Source organism: Melozone crissalis, unplaced genomic scaffold, assembly GCF_028551555.1.
Source record: "Melozone crissalis strain CALT ecotype California unplaced genomic scaffold, PUWL_Pcris_2 ptg000013l_1, whole genome shotgun sequence".
Taxonomy (NCBI): Eukaryota; Metazoa; Chordata; class Aves; order Passeriformes; family Passerellidae; genus Melozone; species Melozone crissalis.
Genome location: NW_026535791.1, coordinates 14,413,292 through 14,433,468, shown reverse-complemented (window position 1 = coordinate 14,433,468; position 20,177 = coordinate 14,413,292). Strand labels below are relative to the sequence as shown.

The 20,177-nt window shown below is 37.4% G+C and overlaps 2 protein-coding genes across 2 annotated transcripts in view; one reads left to right on the top strand and one right to left on the bottom strand.

The window, feature by feature from the left end:
- The window catches only part of GTF2F2 (general transcription factor IIF subunit 2), a 77,742-nt gene that overhangs the window by 9,925 nt on the left and 47,640 nt on the right, over positions 1-20,177 (top strand). The window contains exon 5 of the mRNA XM_054271774.1: positions 4,848-4,886. Coding sequence (XP_054127749.1) covers positions 4,848-4,886 — 39 coding nt within the window. The remainder of the gene's footprint in view (positions 1-4,847; positions 4,887-20,177) is intronic.
- On the bottom strand, positions 15,704-17,107 carry KCTD4 (potassium channel tetramerization domain containing 4). The gene has a single exon (XM_054271772.1). It carries the CDS (start codon positions 16,932-16,934, stop codon positions 16,161-16,163), a length of 774 nt encoding a protein of 257 aa, XP_054127747.1. The 5' UTR covers positions 16,935-17,107; the 3' UTR covers positions 15,704-16,160.

Genomic DNA, 20,177 nt, shown 5'->3' with positions numbered 1-20,177 from the left:
TAGTGTTGGGAGAAATCCTTTAGTTCTTTCATTGTAAATGTCTGAATCTCTGGTGGTCCCATATTTCTTAATGCGCAGCAGACTCTTCTAAGGTGCAATTTATTGTGTCCAAAATGTGGATCTGAGCTAAAAGCAAGCTTGGTAAAGTGCCTTCCATCCCAGATACTGTTAAAAATCTGGCCTGTGCTGGCTTTCACACGTGCTACATCTTCTGCTTGGATTAGCTCTGGGATTTCTCCCATTTATTTTCTTTTCCTTTTTCTGTGATTTGAAATAGCCCTGGTGAATAATACTGAGTACTCTGATGGTGCTAGTTGCGAAGTCCCTTTGCAAGGCTGTTGCACATGTGAACATTGCATTGTCTGCTTGCTGGGCAGATCACTGAGGCCTGTGGTGGCGTTCCTGAGCATGAGTGTAGCAGAGCTGGTGGGAAGCATGGCTTCTGTCATATCTGCAGAGGGATCCAAAGCACACTTGTCTCTTGCTGTCTAGGTCTTGCTGTCTAGGCTGATTTTGGTGTTATTTCTGCATTAAATATGAACTACATTCTGTTCCATAAACATCACCATATGTACATCAACAGTTGCTATGCTACAATGCTATTTGTGCTTCCAGTCGTTTTATCTCATCTTTGTCATCAGCTGTCATAGCTGTGGTTTTTTGGCGGGTGAGAAGCAGAAGATTTTGCATATATTTTAATGTGTCTTATTGAACAAAATGAATTCTTCATATGTGCATATAGCTAGAAACCATCTAGGGGCAATTCATGGGTCTGATACATAGGGTATATTTGGTTAAAATTATTTTCTGAGCTTCCTGCTGGCAGACATCCTAACATAAGATAATACTGTAATTTAACAGTTTCTTTCCTCATTGAAGGAATGGGAAGACACTTTTGTTAAACATTTAACTGCAGACTTTTCTGATTATGATTATACATTGCTTTCCTTACTACTTTAATTGCCCATTGCTTAATTTTTTCTGCCCACACATAGTTTAGGTTTGCTGGATCTTCATGGAAATAAAATTGCAGCTTTGCTAGAGATAATGATAAAAGTTTCTTATTGAACTGGTTTTTGGAAAAATGTGCTACTAATATGAGTTGTGAAAACACAGAGCTTGGCAGGCAATTGCATCCCAGACTGTAAAGGACTGATGGGTAGAGGAGAAGATTTTACACTGTAGACACAGATAAAGTGTAAGATATTTCTGTAAAGTTGGATAAGATGATTCATTTTATTTAAATTTTGAATATATCTTCACAACTCCCCCTCCATAAGTGGGATAGCCGTAATGTCTATTTTTGCATCTTTCATGCTGTTTCCATCTTACTGAAAGTAAAAAGTGTTCAGAGAATTCCATTGACAGAACACATATCAGAGCTTTGCTTCTGAGCAGCATTCAGCCATGGATTGTCTCACTGCTTCATGCTTCACAGAACATTGCTGGCTTTTAATCCTTTGTTTTTCTTCAGTTTCCTGAGCCTTCTCTCCTTCAGAAATTCAATTAGCGACACTCAATTATTTTTTGTGTTCTTGTTCAATAATTCACGTAACGCTGCCTATGTACCCAAGAACAGCTCCTTTATTCCCTCATTCCTTGAAAATTCTCCCATTGTTTTGAATTGTTGGGGTTTTCTCCTTTATACAGCTTCTCATATATGAAAGGACCTTTTCTGAGTTCGTACATGAATCACACCTACCATATAACATACAATGTGCAGTTGTGTTCCACCAAAATGAATATTCAGAGGTTTTTATTCTGTATTTTGTATATATATAGATTTTAAAATATCAGCTATGTTCAGCCATTAAAGAAATGTGAAGGGAACAAACCCTAATAAAAACCTTTCATTAAAGCAGTTTCTTCTTTAATTGCACTTAATTATTCTCAGTAAAATACAGTGTGCTCAGAATCTTGATGCCTTGTAATACTGTTTCCAGTTCTGTTAGGTAAGTGTCTGAATTCTGAAATTCCTCATCAGACTGCTATTTAGGAAATAAACACCCTCACTGTTCTGCCGTCTTAGTGCAGCCTGATGAGGAGTTTTGACATTCACCTGTCTACATTAACAGTACTTTCCAATTATTTCTGTTCAGGCTGTCACTTCACCACATAGTCCAGTCTCCAGAAGATTTTGGGATCTAACCTAATGCTTCTTTGTTCTGTTTTGTACTTCAGTTTTTGTACTTCTGTTTTGTACGTCTTTTCTGGACTGTTAGCAGAAGCAGAAAACCTATCAGCAGCCTCATGATCAAAAGTAATAGAAGCAACAGCAGCCTTTCAAAACTATGGCATTTTGCACATTTCCAAATATTTTTAAGAATCATGAAGATTAAAACCCTGATCAGAAAAGGAGAATTTGAGCCTCAAGCTAGTTTAATTACAGATATCACTTTGATGGCTCAAAATTTTGTGTGTATTATTGAGACATACAGTCCATTTAGAAAACAATTGCAGTTGCTTGCATCACACCCCTTCTCCATTTCAAAAAAATGGAAATGATATTTATTTAATTACTTATGCTTGTTGGAGGGTAAAAAATGTACTGTAAAGCAGGTTCAGCTGGCTGGCAGGGATAAGCTAATTTTATTTTCATTTCTGTTATTAAAACTATAGACTGTTAATTCCTGTAAAAATTTAAACAATTGAGGATATAACACACAAAATACAAGGTCTGTTAGAATGGGCTCTGTGTGATGGGAAGAGTCTTTTTGCAAACTTCATTGATTTAAAATACCTTTTGTTTCCAGTCTCACTGATGTATATGTAAAAAACCAACATCCTACTACCACCCACTGCCACAATGACAGGAAAAAGCCCACTAACAACAAAAAGCCCCAACTAACCAGCCCAAATCTGTTGATGTTTGTCAACTCCTGCATGTTGTAGAGGAGGCTGAGCAGCTGTGGTCTGCATTAATTAAGTATATTCAGTAGATGTAGTACAACTGCCTTTACCTTCTTCATTATATTAATGCTGAGAAGATTTTTAAAGCAGAACTTGTGACCTAATCATAACAAAACTGAGTTGTCTAATGATGAGGAAGAAAAATGACACTTTCTTACTTGAATTTTGTCTGGTTTTTTGTCCCTGCTGTTGAGGACAGATACAAACACACACACTTTCCCTGTAGATATGAAGTACCTTTATTGCCATTTGAATCAGAGATGCTCTTAGCAATGTTCAAGTGTGATGTATTTGGCAATAGTTTTGGTGAGGCAACTCAGGTCTTCCATTGAAACAGAGTTGGAATTAAACAGCTTTAATCCAGTTCCATCTTGCTTCTCACTTCAGACAGGTGTTTGTATCTTTGTATGTTTGTATGTTCTTCATTTCATCCTCTCTGCTTCTTGTGTGTGTACTGAATGTTTCCTTCATTAAGCTACGATTGAGTTAGGAATTGGGCATTTATTTTAAGTCATGCTGTAAATCTGCCAAATATGCACAAAAAATTACATCAATGAGAAAATACTCGGTTTTCTGCAAACAGGCTATCCTGGATGTACGTCTGAAAGTTGGCAGGGATTTTTACTCACTTTGTGAATACTCATAGCTGGGAAGGAGCCATATAATGATTGTTTCTCGTAGAGAAAGCAGGTGCCTTCAGCTGCTGAGACTAATGACAGCCACCTGGTGTAAAGAAAGAAGGAGCTGGAAGATACTGGTTTTTATGTTTGCATTTAGTCCTCAGGCTCTCAAGCCATCTCAATGAGAAAAGAGGGACAGAAGCCTTCAAAGCCAGCAAGAAAAAGGTTTTCTAAAATATTTCATGTTTTCAGTTCTTTTAATGCCCAGCCTGTAAATGGCAAAAATTATCAACCTAACTGAACTTGAAAATTACTCTCTGAGTTAGAGCAGTAATTCACTCTTGCCTGTAAGTAAATAGCTTGTAATGACAGCTGTAACTTGCCTGAGTTGAAAGCAAAGGACAAGTATGTTTTGCCATTTCTGTGTTTCAGGGAAGTGAAAATGTTCTTTTTGTTCTCTGCATCAGAGGATGCATGAAAAGGAGAAATACAGGAGGAACAGTCAAATATAATACTGACAAATTAATGGAGGGGTTTAATCTTACAGGGCTTGGTGGGGTTGTAACTCAGGTTACCGCAATACATCTACTGGCAGCCATTTCTTGAAATGTGGGATTGGAATTTCTTGCAGAAAGCTGCTTCTGAATCTGACTCTGCCATTCACCAGAGTGATAATTTTTTAGCAAGTCACTTTGCAACACTGTGTCTGTTTCCTAGGTATGATTCTCTGCTGCATGGAACAGGAGATATTTCTGATTATATGTATTTGTTGTACTTGACAAAAATACCAATGGACCATAGTATCGTTGTAGGACAAATAATCAGAGAGGAAAAAGCTTGAAGAAATAAATTCTTCCATTGCCTGTAAAAAGAGTAGAGAAGAGGTTGATCAAGATCAAAAAATTACCTAATGCCAATTAACAACATTCTTTTGCAGAACCCTGATTATTTTTGTAATAACCAAAAATTTTGTCTAGGCTAACCAGTGAGATAAATGAATAATGTACATTGCTTGAGCATAATCCTGCTACTGATTTTATATAAATGTGTAACTTTGTTCTTGCAGAGCTCAGTCAGAGGTGCAGTAGAATTCTCTCATTTAAGTTGTGAGGGAGTTTGGGCACTAAAGGACTTTTTTGTTGCTCCTGGTAGCAAATTATTCCTCAGAAGGTATATTTATAAACATTAATCAAATCCAGTGATTTTGATTTTATCTTAATCTATCATTCTTTACTTTGCAACCCAGTTGTTGGATGTAATTTCAAATAATCAACGCTGAAACATTGTGATTACTTTTCTGTTTACTTTTTTTCCCAGAAAACCAATCAGAAGAAAAATCAGAAAGTGGCAGCACTGGTGAGTACAGACATTTTCTTTGAAGCACTTAAGAAATTACTTATTACTGCAGATATCCAGTTTTGCTTCTTAAGAAATTGGTAAATTTAAAAAAGTGCCTTTTAAAAATATTTTGTAGAATATCATAACATTAAAAAATAACTTCATAACTGTTTATCTGCTGTGCCCAAAAGTTTAAATTATTACTATTTTTTATTTAAAAGAAGGGGAATAAAATGATTGATGAGGGAGAGGTTTAGAATGTAATGTTCTTTGCAATGTTGTTTTAGATTTTTTTTTGTTTCAATTTGTTGATTGTCTAGCTTTAGTTTGAATTTTTTTCTTTAGGTTGGAAAGTTTGTGACACATTTTCAGATCTTTTTTACTTGATTTCAATTGCATAAACTAAGCAGTCATAAAAATAGTCCATAAAAAGTAGTATTATCTCTGGTGCACATGGATGAAATAGTATTGGGACTGGAGTGCAGTTGTTACGTGGTAATGGCACAGAGAGGAGATGGCTCATGTGAAAGGTATGAAAGAGTTTCAAACTCCTACTTTTCCTTGAAAGAATTTCCTAAACAAAACTCTAATGCTAGTGGGTGTTTGAAATGTCTTCTCGAAGGTACTTTTTGGACAATTAAACATGGAGATGTCTGTTTTTTCTAGTATCTGACATCTTTGAATTGCCTTTCAGCATCAGATACTGTCAAAAGTGTATAGTTTGTGTCTAGCTAGAGGTAGGGTTTGGGTTTTGTTTTCTGTAGCAGGGAATTTTTTGTAAAATGGAGATTCCTTCTATTACACTGGCCTAAGCATGTCAGAAGGCTGGTGTTAGTCTGCAGACTTGTACTGAATCCAAGGTGTGTTTTATAGCTTGCAATTCCTATTTAATTGGTAAAACCTGTTCAGTCTGATTCTGTGTGAATTGTGGTGCAGTTTTAAGGTAAGAAGGAGTACTTCCTAGTGATTGGCATTTTATACCACTGCAAGACTGAGATTCACGGCTATGCAGTGTCTCATGTAAATCAGATATTGAGATTTTAGCTGCTGAAATGAATCAGAATTTTGATACTTCCATTTAGTTTTTTTTTTAGTTGCAAGGGTGCACTCTTGGTTTTGTTTTGTTTTCATTTGTGTTTGAATGGCTGAATTGTCTCTCTTCACTTGGTGCCTCCTCCGTGTTCTGTGAATGTTGTGTAAGATGGCCACGTGTTCAGTTGTTTGTATTTTTGCTTCAGCCAGAAGAATTAATTACTGTATGGTGTGAGCTGTTTAAATATGCTGACAAGATAAGTTCTAAACCCATTTTATGGAATCAAACTGGATATGGATTCACTCTCTGAGTCATGGTATTTGGTTACCATGGGGCACATAAAGGAGGACTCTCAGCCATCAGTTACACTATTTGCTTATTCACTGTTTTCTCAAAATCATTGTGGAACTCAGATGACCTTTTCCAAACTACCTCTCAGATAATTCAGGCTATGTAGTATTTATTTTTTCTGTTAATCTGCTGTTTCTTTGCCTACATCAAGTGCTTTTGAGGCAAAGATGATGTCTTTTATGTTTTTATTTAGCATGTTAGCATAAGAAGATCCTTTTGGATCTTACTAAATTAAAATATGTAAGGTTTAGTCATAGTTAGTAAGTAAAGAAAGTAAATGAGGTATGACATTCCAAAACCATTTGATTTACATCTTTAAAAGATGTTTACATTGGCAAGGTGCTGTCAAACTTTGGAATTAAGGTTGTAAATCCTTAGTATTATGTGTGACATTTTTAATCACATTTATTATTGGGATACTTGTAAACCACCTAGAAATGCCATGATAGTGTTGCTACTCTACATGATGCTGTTTGAGAGAGATTGTGAGTGATACTGGATCACACCTAAGTTCATCTGGCTGGTGTCCTGTCAGTGGTGGTCAGCAGCAGATATCTTGAGATGAGAGTGAGAGCAGTGTAGAAGCACAATGGTCCCTCCCCAGAATACTTCTCATAGAATCATAGAACAGTTTGGTTTGAAAGGGATCATTAAAGCTCACCTAGTCCAGCACCCCTGCAATGAGCAGGGCCATCTCCAACTAAAACAGCTTGCTCAGACCCCTGTCCAACCTAACCATGGAGGTTTGCAGAGATGAGCACCTGCCTCCTTTCTGAGGAATCTGTTCCAGCTTCTTCCAGCCTTTAGTGATTCACAGCTCAGAGAGTTCTAGAACCACAACTTATGGTGTTTTACCTAACAGGACCTTGTGGATTTTTCGTCTATGAAGTGTCCCTGTTGGTTGAGCCCATGAAAAATCTTCAGTATCTATAATATCTTGAATGATGTTTACAGTCAAAATATTCAGGAATCAAGATGTATGTGAGACAAGTTCTCTTAAACTAAATTTGAGTTCCTTTTGCATTTGATCATTTTAGATCAGTTTTTCCATACAGAAATCTATTTGTTTAGAGCTTGTGATAAACAGTGCTTGGTGATTCAACTAGTGTTGTTTAGTGCCTGAAGGCTGGTTTATGCTAAAAGTAAAAGGAGCATAGCAAATAAGACACTAAGCTAAAGGAAAAGAGAAATGAGGATTGGCTTTCCTTGGTCCTATATGAGGATGAGCAAGCAATTTAAATCCAAATATGTGTATGTGGCTCTTGTTTGTTTATGACATTGCTTGCACCTACCTGAAAGTGCTGTCAGTGGTGACAGAAGCTGTGAAAACCAAGCATTTGTGCCAGTATAAAGTGTGACCTGCTCCCCCCCAATAAAAATACTCAGAAGCTGCTGCTCTGAGCCTGTGTAGTCTGCTGAGAATGATACACTAAAGAAATGCATTCTCATGTAAGAGCAAATTCAGTTAGGTGCAAGCCTTGTGGAAGTGCATTGTATGGAAGCTGCAGGGGCAGCAACTGAGTATTTAATGTTGCCCAAGCTTTGAGCATGTAGACAGACAATATAGGGTGAATTTAGTATTGAAGTATTACCAATTGTGAGTGTATGAATGTGACTGCAGACACAAGCATACAACACTCAAACTGTTTGTAGATACCACTTCCCACTTCCTTAATTTGTTGATATTGTAGTTAAAAAAAAAAAGGATTCACATGTTGATTATACATATGTTGGAATATCTGAAATTCATTGTAAGTGTGATGATAACCACTGACCTCCATGTGATAAAATCAGCAATTTTTTGTAAAGACAGAGGCTTCTTATGGTATAACACGGGATGGTATAAAGTTGCTAAATGCACGTTTGATTTTATCCTCTTTCAAGCAGTTAACATATATTAATTAAACTCCAAAAGCAAAATTCTAACTGAAAAATGGTTATCAAGAGGAATAAACCAGTAAATTATAATTTAAATACTAGCTTGCAACTCAGTGTTGAAGATAATTTGGATGCTGCCATGTTCAAGACACAGAAACAGTGTTTATCTTAGAAATATAACTGGGTTTGTTGGCAGATAAATACAACACAGCCTAAAGTACAAGCTTCCCAGGAACTGTAATCAGTGTGAGACTCCTTTGGTAGCTGTTGAAACACACAAAGAAGCAATGACTCCTGCTTTAAGGTGAATGTAGTCAAGGCCTATGGTGCTGGTTATAGTAAATATTGTGTAAGAACAAGGAAGGTGCAGTGGTACAATAGCAAAAGGATATGGATTTAATGTAGGCCAGCATTAACTGGAGTTAGTTTTTTGAGAATTTGTGTAAATGTGCTTGGTGCCCTTAGAGTGTGGCTATTTATTTAGGGTATTGTATGAATAGTCTAACATGTATGTCTGAGCAAGTGAATGTACTTATTGTCAGTTTCTCTCCTGAGAACAGAACCTGATACAAAACAATGGGGGTTAATCCCATGACTGTACTTTGTCCTCCTATGATGTCCCTGTCCAGCTTGTAGAAGTAATGAATAAACAGAAGTGTGCTTTTGGATTGTACCAGAGTTCTTGGTTTTCCTTATGACTCTTGAGAAATCTCAGGAATCTTAGCCATGCCAGGCATTGCAGATCATGACTTCACAAATTGTGTTTGTCTTCTGTGAGATATTTTGCTGATTGTTGCAGTTCACCCACCTACCAGCATTTGATGGGTTTGATCACATTTGATGGGTTCAGAGTTTTGGAGTATTGCAAATTCAGAGCCTTGAATGATGGATCAAAGGGGCAGAGGAAAATCAAATGTTTTCTGTCTTGGCCAGTACAAGACTGACATGTAAGGCTTGCAGGAGTCAGTTTCAAAGTGAATAAAATGAGAAACTCTGTGGGCAAACTCAGAAATCATAATCTTGCTGTGGCAGAAAAGTTATAGAAGTGGACTTTTATCACCATATGGAAGGCATAAGATAGCCTACATGTTAGATTTCTGCCCTGTTGGAAAAGAGCTTTATTTGCTGTTCTTTTTAGAAAATGTGTTGGAAATGTCACGAGACCTGGCAGTGCTGCAGGCCTTAGATAATGTTAGTATTGATAAGACTCCTAACCTCAAGAGTACCTTTTCCTCTCTTTAGCTGATTCTTATCAGCCTGGCTGGCAGGACCTTTAATTTGTCTCCTCTGAGACTACCAGTTTCAGCACTGAGGAAATGTACTGCTTTGTCCCTAATACTTGCCAAAGGCCTTATTTAAGTAGTAGAGAGGCAATAAATGACTCGGTTTGGTGTTACAGTTGCTTGTCTGTTTACATTTTTTCATGCTTAGCCTGTTCATTGCTAGTTTGTTTGCTTATTTTTTCTTCCTGATTGAGAGAGTCTGTATCCACCTCTGACCTGTTTTTTTTCACTTTATCTGTTCACTATGGTACAAAATCAGGAATCTCCTAGGAGCTAACCAATAGCTTTCTGTGGAGCTGCAGCAGGAGATTTGTAGCTTGAAGTTTTCTATTAACAATTTTTTTTTAAAGTTAATTCCTCTGACTTCTGCTACAATAAAGAAAATTGCCTCTTTGAAAGCTGGCATATGAAAAGCAAAAAGAGAATTTTGTAAGGTTTTTGTCCATTATTTATTTATTAATTTCAGGATTATTAGACATTACTTGTATAACCTCAGTGTTGCACTGTGTGAACATCTGTCTTCATCACAAAATCAACACCCTCAGCTGACACTGAGTGACACTGAGTCCCTTTCTCTTCATCTCATAGTGCTCATAGGCTCTCTCACCACACTTCTCTCTCCTCATTCTCACAGCTGGGGGAGCCAACACTGCAGACTTCCCTGAGCATCAGACTCCAGACTCTAGCAAGCCCCCTGGAATTTCATCTTCCTGGGGCATTTCCCCAGCAGGCAGCCTTTGGTTTTTTAAATCTGAATTCTCATCTCCTTGATGTATTTCTGTTGCTGATAAAGTGCTACCCCCTCACACAGGATGCCAAAATCTCTCTTCAGGAGCTGTGAGCAAGGAGACCTTGTGCTTTGGTTAGAGCAGGCTTTCCATACCTGGAACAAAGCTGCCCCTGAGAGTTTGGTGGTGTCAAAGGAAAAAAAAAGGTGTATCCTGGAAAAGCATAGAGATCTAGCTTTTCACAAAACTAAAATAATGCTTGGGGTAGGACTAGTGGATGATGATGATGGCTTTCATGAACTATCTGTAAACCAAGGTTATGTCCCCCCAAGTCACACTGCCAGTGAATGAGGCAGTATTGTAATTTATAGCATTATCAGGAGAATCTTATAGACATTCAGAATGACTCAATTTATAGGAGTCATCTTCTAACAACTTGGTTTTGAAATCCTAGCATGTTGAGCTTGCATATCATCATGTTGTAATGGTGTTTTAAATGTGTAGCTGCTGTTTACAGCTATAATTATTGTACCAGCTTTGAACAGCACAGATAGAAACAGCTTTTTGGGAGACTGTAGCATTAGCTGTGTGTGGTACTCCTACCACAAACATTCTTGGGAAAAGAAATCAACTGTCTAGTTCTACAGAATATTACACAATTTCAGAAAGAAAGGCAACTGCAGTTGCTTTTTTGGAGTGCTTGCTCATCCATGTTCCTCAGGTGTCATCATACATCTTCCTCCTACCTTCCCCAGTCCTTGCCATACTGCTTGTTTTCTGGCATTTTGTTGGGAATGATGATTTACAGAGGCAGTGTTTTGAGACAATGTTCTCTGTGATATGCTAATACATAGTGGTTACAGAATGTCTATTTCAAATGTAAACAAACTCCAAAATGTTATTTTTTCTGATTCTAAGTTTCTTGTGCCTTATTTATTGATTTTGTTTCAAAACAGTAAATTATGCAACCGTCTCCCTTTATATAAGGATTCCTTAATTTTTTTTTAACTAGTAGTCACTTTTCTGTCAATCTACCCTGTGTTGCAGGACAGCAGACAATGTTAGGTTTATGTAATAGTTATTTTGCAAAGATGATCCAGCCTAGGAAAATAGTACTTATTTTGTCACAGACCCAAGTGAACTTGTGCTCTCCATCCCCAATCCTGATTTATCAGTCAGTAGTAGTAGGGCAACATGACCCACAAATAAATGAATGGATTAGACACTGCTCTTATTAAATTGTATTTTTTGTTGCCTGCCCTTATTCTGTTTGTATACTAATGAGGAGTGGGGGAAGAAGACAGTTCTCTTAACCTCTTCTCACCTTACTGAGTGGAAACCTTGTAATACTTTTAAGAGGCGAAAATAACAATGCCACTGATTTTCTGCAAATGATGTAATTTTTACTTACTGTAGAAAAGATGTGACCTGTTGTCACTTAAACAGTTGTAGTAGGTACAAATGCAAAAAAATAAAAAATAAGACATGAGTGTTTGAAAATATCAATAGTGCAATTATGAGGCTGTGAAACACTGGTCAGTGGGTGAGTCAGTACTGAAGGTACAGAACTAGAGCTGCAATTTGACCTCTTTGTGCAGCCTCTGTATTTCACAGCATCAAGACTACCTCTAGAAACCACATCTAACTCTAGAAGTTATTGGGCAGTAAGACTGGTTAGAGACTGAAGAAATACTTTGAGCAGGCATTATATATATTTTTCCCAGTATTATTCTTTCCTAGGCATCCTTGACAAAGCCCCACAACTGGCCTGATGAAGAGAAGGGGTACAGTGAAACAAAAATGAAAAATAGTTGAATGATGGGAGGAGAGATCAAGACAAGGGAAAGAATGTGAGGGTCAAAGGATCAAAAATGAGGGTTCTCCCAGACATGTGAAGTTTCTGGGTTTAGAAACAGTTCCCAGTCACCAGGGAAAACTGGGCTAAAAGAGGCTTTAGTCTGACATAGTGCAGCCACTTGTAGGTTTTGTTCTTAATAGAAATCCATATGGTTGGTACCTATGCCAGTGTACTGCCAAGTGTGATAGGGTCCTTGGCTTCTCCTCCACCACTGGGAAAAGGCGACCATCCAGGTGTCAGTATTTTGATTAGTTTGGTAGCTATTTATATTTTTCCATGAGTAGTCATTCAAGAAATTAATAGGGGCATAAGGACATTTTTTGTAGTCTGTGCAATTTAGTCCTGCCTTCAGTTGCCTCTCCTTTCTGCTTGGTGATGTGTTTTCTCACCTGACAAAACAGGCAGGGAGGCCAGCAGAGCTAACCAAGCCTGGGAGCAGGTAAAGTACCTCCTTGGGGAAACAGGAGGAAATTCCTTCTTATTCCTACTGGAGCAGTTGAAGATCATCAGAGAAATTATGGTAATTGTCATTCCTTCCTGATACTTGTAGGGCAGTTCTGTAAGTTTGTTGTGATCCAAGTCTTAATGAGATATCCAAGTCTTAATGAGATAAAGGAGAGTAAAAATATTTTGCCTGCACATTATATACTATGTAATGTTAATGTTGTTAGAACAACTGTGGGTATTTCTGACTTAAGCCCTTGGTTTTGCAGCTTTCATATTGTCATAGCAGTTACTGAATATGAAATTTCCAGCTTTAAAGAAAAGACAGAAAAGGTAGCTGATGCATAACTGGGTACTTTTTCTGGCTCATCCTACTGTGGTGGAACACAAATATCCACCTGACTGAGTGAACATACACAAAATATATTTATGTTATATTTAGTATGTTTATGAAGTACAAAGGAGACATTATTTACAGTATTGAGGTTTTATGTGGTTTTTTGTTCATATACCAAAACATGACAGTCCCACCCTGAAAAATTGCTCAAGTTTATATCTAGTTTGAAGTGTCTAATTGTAGCTGATATGGCATGATTCAAGACAGTTGTGGATTTGTTTAGTCTGAACAGGGAAGGGAATTAAATTTTTTACCTCCATGTTCCTTTCTGCTGTGTAATTCAAAGAGCTGAGGTGCCTTCGATCAGAGGTAGCATGTAAAAATTTCAAACCCTGACACTTGCAGAAATGCATCACTGCTCTTGAAAAAGGGAAAAGAAACAAGACTGAAGTTAGTTGTGCAGCAGATGACTTGACATGTCTGCCATAGATGTCAGTGTTACTTACACAGAAATATTAAAAAAATCCAGTTAAAAATACGTAAGGTAGTGAATCATTGAATTTTAAAAAAACAAACAAACCAATCTGCAATAAACCAAGCAAACAACACAGGTATTTATTTTAATGATGATTAGAGAAGTACATTTTTCATTTTAAAAAACCTTTTTTTTTCAAAGTTCTCCTTCATAGGTTGAGAGGGCAGCAGATATTCTGAACCAAAAGCCCGGCAAATAAATATTTTATGAATAGCTATACAATATTCTTAGAAGATGTTTCAGATGGTTTCCATGTTACCTGTGATTATCAGCTTATAAATAACTTAAATTCTGAAAATATTTTCTACTGTAAATGCAGACCCATCAAATTCTCTACTGATTTTTCATGAGCACAAGTCATGCTCCAATAAAAAACTGGTGCTGCCTTCTGATAGGGGAGTGCTAACAATTGATTTCTTGGTGTTTGCCCTCCTAAGAACTTAACTGAAAGGCGAGCAACCACAACATATTTTAATTAACACATACTAATTGTTTGAAATAAAAATTGTTTTTCACCTTCCTTCTCTTCAGCTGCAATTACATTTTAAATTTTAGTCAAAGACCCAGGACAAATGAAGGTTATAATCAAAAGTGTTTAAGTGCAAATGGATTGACATCCCAGGAGCAACAGCCTCCTCCAGACTTTGTGCTGATGCAGGCTGTGTGTTTGACAGCACTGTGAGCATGCTGCTTTAAAACTTGTGGATTCATTATGGAGCTTTTCTAGGTTGTCTTGCCACTTTATCTTGCTCATGTAGAGAATTGTAACTACAAAGGGCATTTCATGTAATTGTTCTGTGTGATTGTGTTCATAGTTCTTGTCCTAAAAAATCAACAGGATTTTGTATTTCTCTTAGGGAAGCTTTCACATTTGCTTTTCACAGAAGTCCTACAAGTACAAGAGTAGTGGTTAATGAGGATTTTTTTAATACCTCAATTTGAAAATAGCTTGGAGGGGGAGGAGGGAAGATGACACATGCTGGTGGCACATGTAAACAATAGTATTTTACTGTGTATCTTTTGTGTGTATATAATTAATGCATTTGGACAAATTCAGAGAAGTTTTGGGATACATGGACAGTTCTTCAGCTTCTATGCCTGAAATGTAAAGTAATCTGATTTTTTAACATTAGAGTCTGGAAAAGTTCCACTTAGAACCATATTTTTTATAGAACTACATTTTTTGTGAACTGTAAGTCTGTAACAGGAGGACTAGATAGAAAACATCATAATTTCTAGACAGTGTATTTATTGTGATGGAGTATTCTGGAGAGGTTGAATTCCCCCATTTGATAAAATCATATTGGAATATGTTTCAGTCACTGCTCCCTGGTCTGGAGATGTAGCATCACTGTATTAATTCATCTCTAGCAAGGGACCTAGTTAACAACACCTGTTGTGTGTTAAAAGTGAAAAAGAGTTTCATGTTGAGGGATAAGTGGACCTTGCATTTGTATTCTCAGTCCTTCATACTTAGGATTGATTTGTTCCCCCTAAAATCCAAACCACAGCTGTTCTCAGCCTGTCTTCTGTTAGCTGTTTTCCTTGGTTGTCACTTCTAGTATGGATTGTACTGCCTTTTGTTGACATTGTTTTTTTCCTGTATAAAATCAATGTTTTGGGAGACTACTTAGTTAGTTTTTTTTTCTTTCTTTATAAGCATTTTACTTGAATTTTGGGTTCGTATAAGCTGTGAATGATGATTGGTTTCAATGACAAGCAACACTTAGAGTTTGTGCTGCTTCTCCTTGCCTTTTGTGATGGTTTTTCAGCTTGCTTTTGTGAAATGACTGGTTTGTAGTACTTGTGTTTAAATTAGTTACAGTTGTTCTATAGAAACTATTAAAACTTTGTTTAAAATATCGATTAAAAGATTTTATAAATAGTGGAGATGAGGAGAATGAAGGTATTTATTTTATTACTTAGAGTGAATTGTCTTTAATGCCAGCAGGTGGTCTGTTCAGAACTGGTAGTACTCATTGCATTTAGTAAGCCACTGTGCAGAGCAAGGGCTCTGTTCATTGCCTGTCCTTATGAGCACAAATGATTGCTAGGAAATACTGACTGTGGCATTGTTGGATGCCAATACTGGAAGTTACACTAAACTTAATGTCAAATACTTTTGTTAGCTATTTGATATGATGTATGATTAGAAAATTTAACATTCTGTGCAGATTGGACCCAATTCCTATAATAAAATTAATCTCCACCAGCATTATTTTGTTGGTTTACATGTTTCTGGCAGCATTAGTGTAGCAATATGGTATAAATTTGGAGTTAAGTGAGTTGAGAAACCATTTAACTTAAAAATTAATTTGTTTTTTTTTTAAATTCTCTTGCAATCTTGTTTTTTGGAAATTCAGTACAATAGATTACCATAAACACTAATGAAGAGTCAAAATCATTTATTCCAGTTAAAATCCATTCTTAATGTCTTATAAGCAAAACATTCTTTAAGCCTGCTTATTATCTGAAAACACTCTCACTGCTTTTCAACAGAGCAGTTAGGTATATGCACATTCATCACACAGGTACACAAAAATTCAGCTAGACTCTCTGGTTGAAAGACAGCATTGAGAAAACATATTACAAAGAGCATAAAGCATTCCATCTGTTTACAATGTTAGCAGATAATTCTTGTTAAATTCAGGCATAAAATTTTCATTCAGCTTAAGTAAGCCAGAGATAGATGTCATTATGAGATTTACATACCATTAGCTCACATCAGTTGATTAGGAGCTGAGCTCTGTGGTACAGGGCTAGTTAGATGCATTATTTGTGATGCCAGGAGGCTGCAGCTCAGGGAGCTTTGCTGGCTGCATGCTCGTTGCCTTTGCCTTTGTGATTACTTGATAAAATGCAGTGCATCACTGTGAACAATCGACCCTCTTGAACAGTCCAGACTGGTCAGCAGTCTAAATCCACATTTTAAAGCCGTCATTATAGCCTCAAATTTAAGAGTTTCCAGGGTGCAGACAAAGGTATTGTCCTCCTTCAGTACCAATCGTGTACCGTTTTCAGACTTTATGAAGTACTTGAATTGAATAATATTTGAAGATACTGAAAACTCCTCTGGAAATCCATCCAGCCTGCTTTTGGACACCAGTACAATTCTGGATTTTATTTTTGCAATGAATTCAGGAGCATTACAAAAGATTCTAAGTCCTTGTGAACGGTCGTGGCTGTCAGTTATTTCCAGGAAAGTAGTCTCTCGGGATGCTAGCTGCTCCTTCTCCCACCTTGATTTCACTGCCTCTGAGAGTACCTTAAGCTGGAAATATTCGGCTTCTTGTGCCAAAAGTTGATTTTCTCGAAACCCCTCTGGTAGAAGAAGTTCTCCGTTCCTTAGGAAGTTGAGGATGTGTCTAAAAAGGAGTCCATCTCTGTCTATGAAGTAATGACCGTCTGCATCAAATGGGCACATTATTCTTCCATTTATGATCCCCTCCAGGAAAGAATCTGGATACTTGGTTAGTGTCTGTTTTTGTGTGATGTATAGATAACCACCGACATTCAGAGTGATCAGAGACGTTTTATAGTCCTTGTCTAGCTCGGAGCTTTCCGAGTTGCTGCTTTTTTCTTCGCATTCGTTTTCTCTCCTGCTTCCTTTTCTCTCCATTATTGAAGCTAGGACAACAATACAGCTATCCTGCTTTGCTCTTGTCAGCTTGCAAAGAGGATGTTTCTTATTAAAAAGCACCTTTATTCAGCTCCAGCTCGATGTTGGAATGGAAATGCTGCTCGCATTGCTCTGACTGTCAGCTTGGGTTTGCAGTAGGTGGCGTATCGGCTGTGTGTGCAGGGAGATAGCAGGAATATGACTGTAAGAGAGAATTTGCATTTAACTGTGTAAGGGAAGAAGCGTATAACAACTGTTTTATTTCTTTCCCTTAAGTCTAAGTAGTTTGCATAGCTTAGGGGGTTCTGCACAGAATGACATACTGCTATACTAAATGGCAACTTATTTTTAATACTTGAAGATGTATTTGTAGTGTCAGCTGGCCGAGTCGTATTTTGTGCTTATGGTGTTAAACAGCTTCATTTGTGTTTTAAGGATTTTTTATTTTCACAAAGCCTGTTTTTTCATGTTGTTTTTTAGTACTGATTACCTGATGCATTCAGCAGGACAACACAGATATAAAAGGTGTCCCTGTGTGTATAACGGGTGTGTCATCTGTGGGATGTGTGCACATGCATGTCACTCATTAATCAGGCACTCATTTATTGTGCAGCAGTAAGATGTTTCCACAGAAGGTACCCTGGAAGTGGTGCTAAGGACTTGTTGGTCTGACTGTTCTAAGTTTGTGGCAAAAGCTTTCATTTGCAGCCAAAGGGTCTGTTCTCACCACCATAAGAACAGCAGCCTGATTAGGTTTTGCTTTTTGCCTTCCTGTGTGCCATAGACAAAAACAGTTTCACAGAGAGGATTTACCATTTATATTGATGATGGGTTTTAAGTCACCAGAGCTGTCTAGCATCAGTTGGTTCTTTCTCAATAGGAAAACTCAGCTGCCCTGTGGAACAAAGGGCTTGTGTGCCTACAGATAGCTTTGAACATCACATAACACCATAGCTTAGCAACACTGGGGTACAGGGAGGCAGAAACGTCGGCACAGCACACTGAAATCAAATGCCTATCTTCTCTCCTGTACTTTGAGCCTCTCAATTGCCTCTTGGAAAAAGATTTCCCCTTTAAACATTTGCAGTTTGGAGCAGGAAAGGAAAAGCTCTCCACACATCTCTATGGGCGTTTCCTTGGGCGTATCCTTACACAGATAGATGGGAGCCAATGCATGCATTCCCCAGCACTGGTGGGAGCAAAGGCTTTCCTTGGGTTAGACCTGGAGAGGAGGAGGTTCCATCTTTGTCAATATGTATTTTTCACTTTAGAGAGAGATGTGTCCTGCTTTTTCTGACTAGCAGTGGAAAGGCAGATTATTTCTCTGTAAATTCTTCTGCTCTGTTTCTAAGTGTCTTATTCCTACTGCTCCCACTGTCTGTAAGGTTGTTTATTGATACCACAGAGTAATCACTGTACTGTTTTATTATTTGGAAACTGACTCTAGTGAAAATAAATGTTTTTCTCTCACTCTTCTCATTGCCAGGGTATCCTGTCCCTAGCACTGATGCACTAAATTTTTCTGCTGCTGTATATGATATATTAAGCAGGTATTATTAATTAGGTTTGAGTTACCACAAATTAGTAATGGTTTAATTTTTAACTCTTTGATACTATGGATATGTTTAACATAACTTCAGTCTGAGATTTGAATCAGTTTCTAATTTTTAAACATTTGATCTTTTTTTCAAGATTAACTCCTTTCACTAATTACTAAGGTGTTCAAGTTACTGAATTAGTAATTGAGAAAATGAGAAAGCCAATTAGTTTCAAGTAAGATTTTTTTTTCCATTACAGGAGACATTAATTCAAATTTATTTTATTGTCAAGTGATGGAAAATTCACTTAATGTGCTTAGATTGTGCATAACTAAAATATTGAACTATCTTATTGTTTGTTAAACCTTAAGAGAATCATTGGTCGTTCTTTCATCTCACACAGTGAACTTGAAATATTTTGAAGCTGAGCTAGGAGCATCCTGGTACAAGTGACTAGAGATTTCCAAGGAGAGAAGGGATTTATAAAAGACAAGAAATTTTCCAGGTCCAGTTAAACTGTCTACATTTTAACAGGCAGAATTTACAGAGCAGTGTGTGTTCTCTTTTCATCATCTTCTCAATGTTCTAGCACTTGCAATTGATATTTTCCACTTTTGTGAACAAGTAAGTATTCTTTAAAAGATCATGCAAAATCATTTTAGTGGTTTGTATGATAAAATATTCAAAATGGATTTGGTGTGGAAAATATACTCTGTGGAGTTCATGAATATTTACACTTAAACCTTTGAGAGTTGAAAAATTTAGAGCTGCTGTAAAATTTTCATCCCCACAAACCCATGTAGCTTTATTTCACTGCAGCTGACAGTCATCTGTAACACAAAACTAAAGCCTGGCATTTCTCAGTGAAAATTTTCCACTTTATGTGCCATACTACAAGACTTTCTTAAAAAGTCTTGTAATTCTTCCTTTGCACTTGGTTATACATATGGTATTGTAGTGCATGTAATTTTAATGGGGTGGTTTCATATAACTTACTGTTTTTTGAAGGTATAGCTATTTCCTTTTTTAGGTATAGCTGGATTTCCTTTTTTCTGTACTTTTGTCCATGCACTGAAAGACCATCCAAAAGTTCATTTTGGCAAAGATACAGAAATATTTCTTGCAGTCAAGTTAGAGACTTTGACCATTTTTGTCCTCTGAGAGTCTTTTGTGTTGTGTACCAGTCAGTCTGTGATAGCTGAGATGTGCCAAATGCATCCCAGATCTTCTTGCTTCCCACTTGGATTGAAATGGAGTAGCTTGCTGCTGGATGCTTTCCCCTGTTGTCAGTGAACTGTTTGTGCCCTATCCAGCTGAAGTGTTCTGTTTACAGTGTGGGGCTGCAATCCTGAAGTGACTGCTGCTTCACGAACTTTTAGTGTCACCTGTATGCTGGGTTTGCTGTCGAAGTAGGAAATAGTGCCGGAATCCAGCAATTGAAAGGATATTGTTTTGGTTTCAGATTAAGTCAGGAAACACACTGAGCACCCTTGTACACACTTAGGAGAGTGGCTGTAGTAGTAGTACTCCTTTCCCAAGTTATACACACTTTGGGTTGCAGCAGAAGGGCAATCCACAGAGATTTCCAGGTTCTCACTCAGACAAGCTGTCCTGGAGACAGTGAAAATTCAGTGCTGGTGTCAAGCAGCTGCACAGAAAAACAAAACTTAGGAGAAGGGGGCTAGGCATCTGCCCCTCCTTCTGC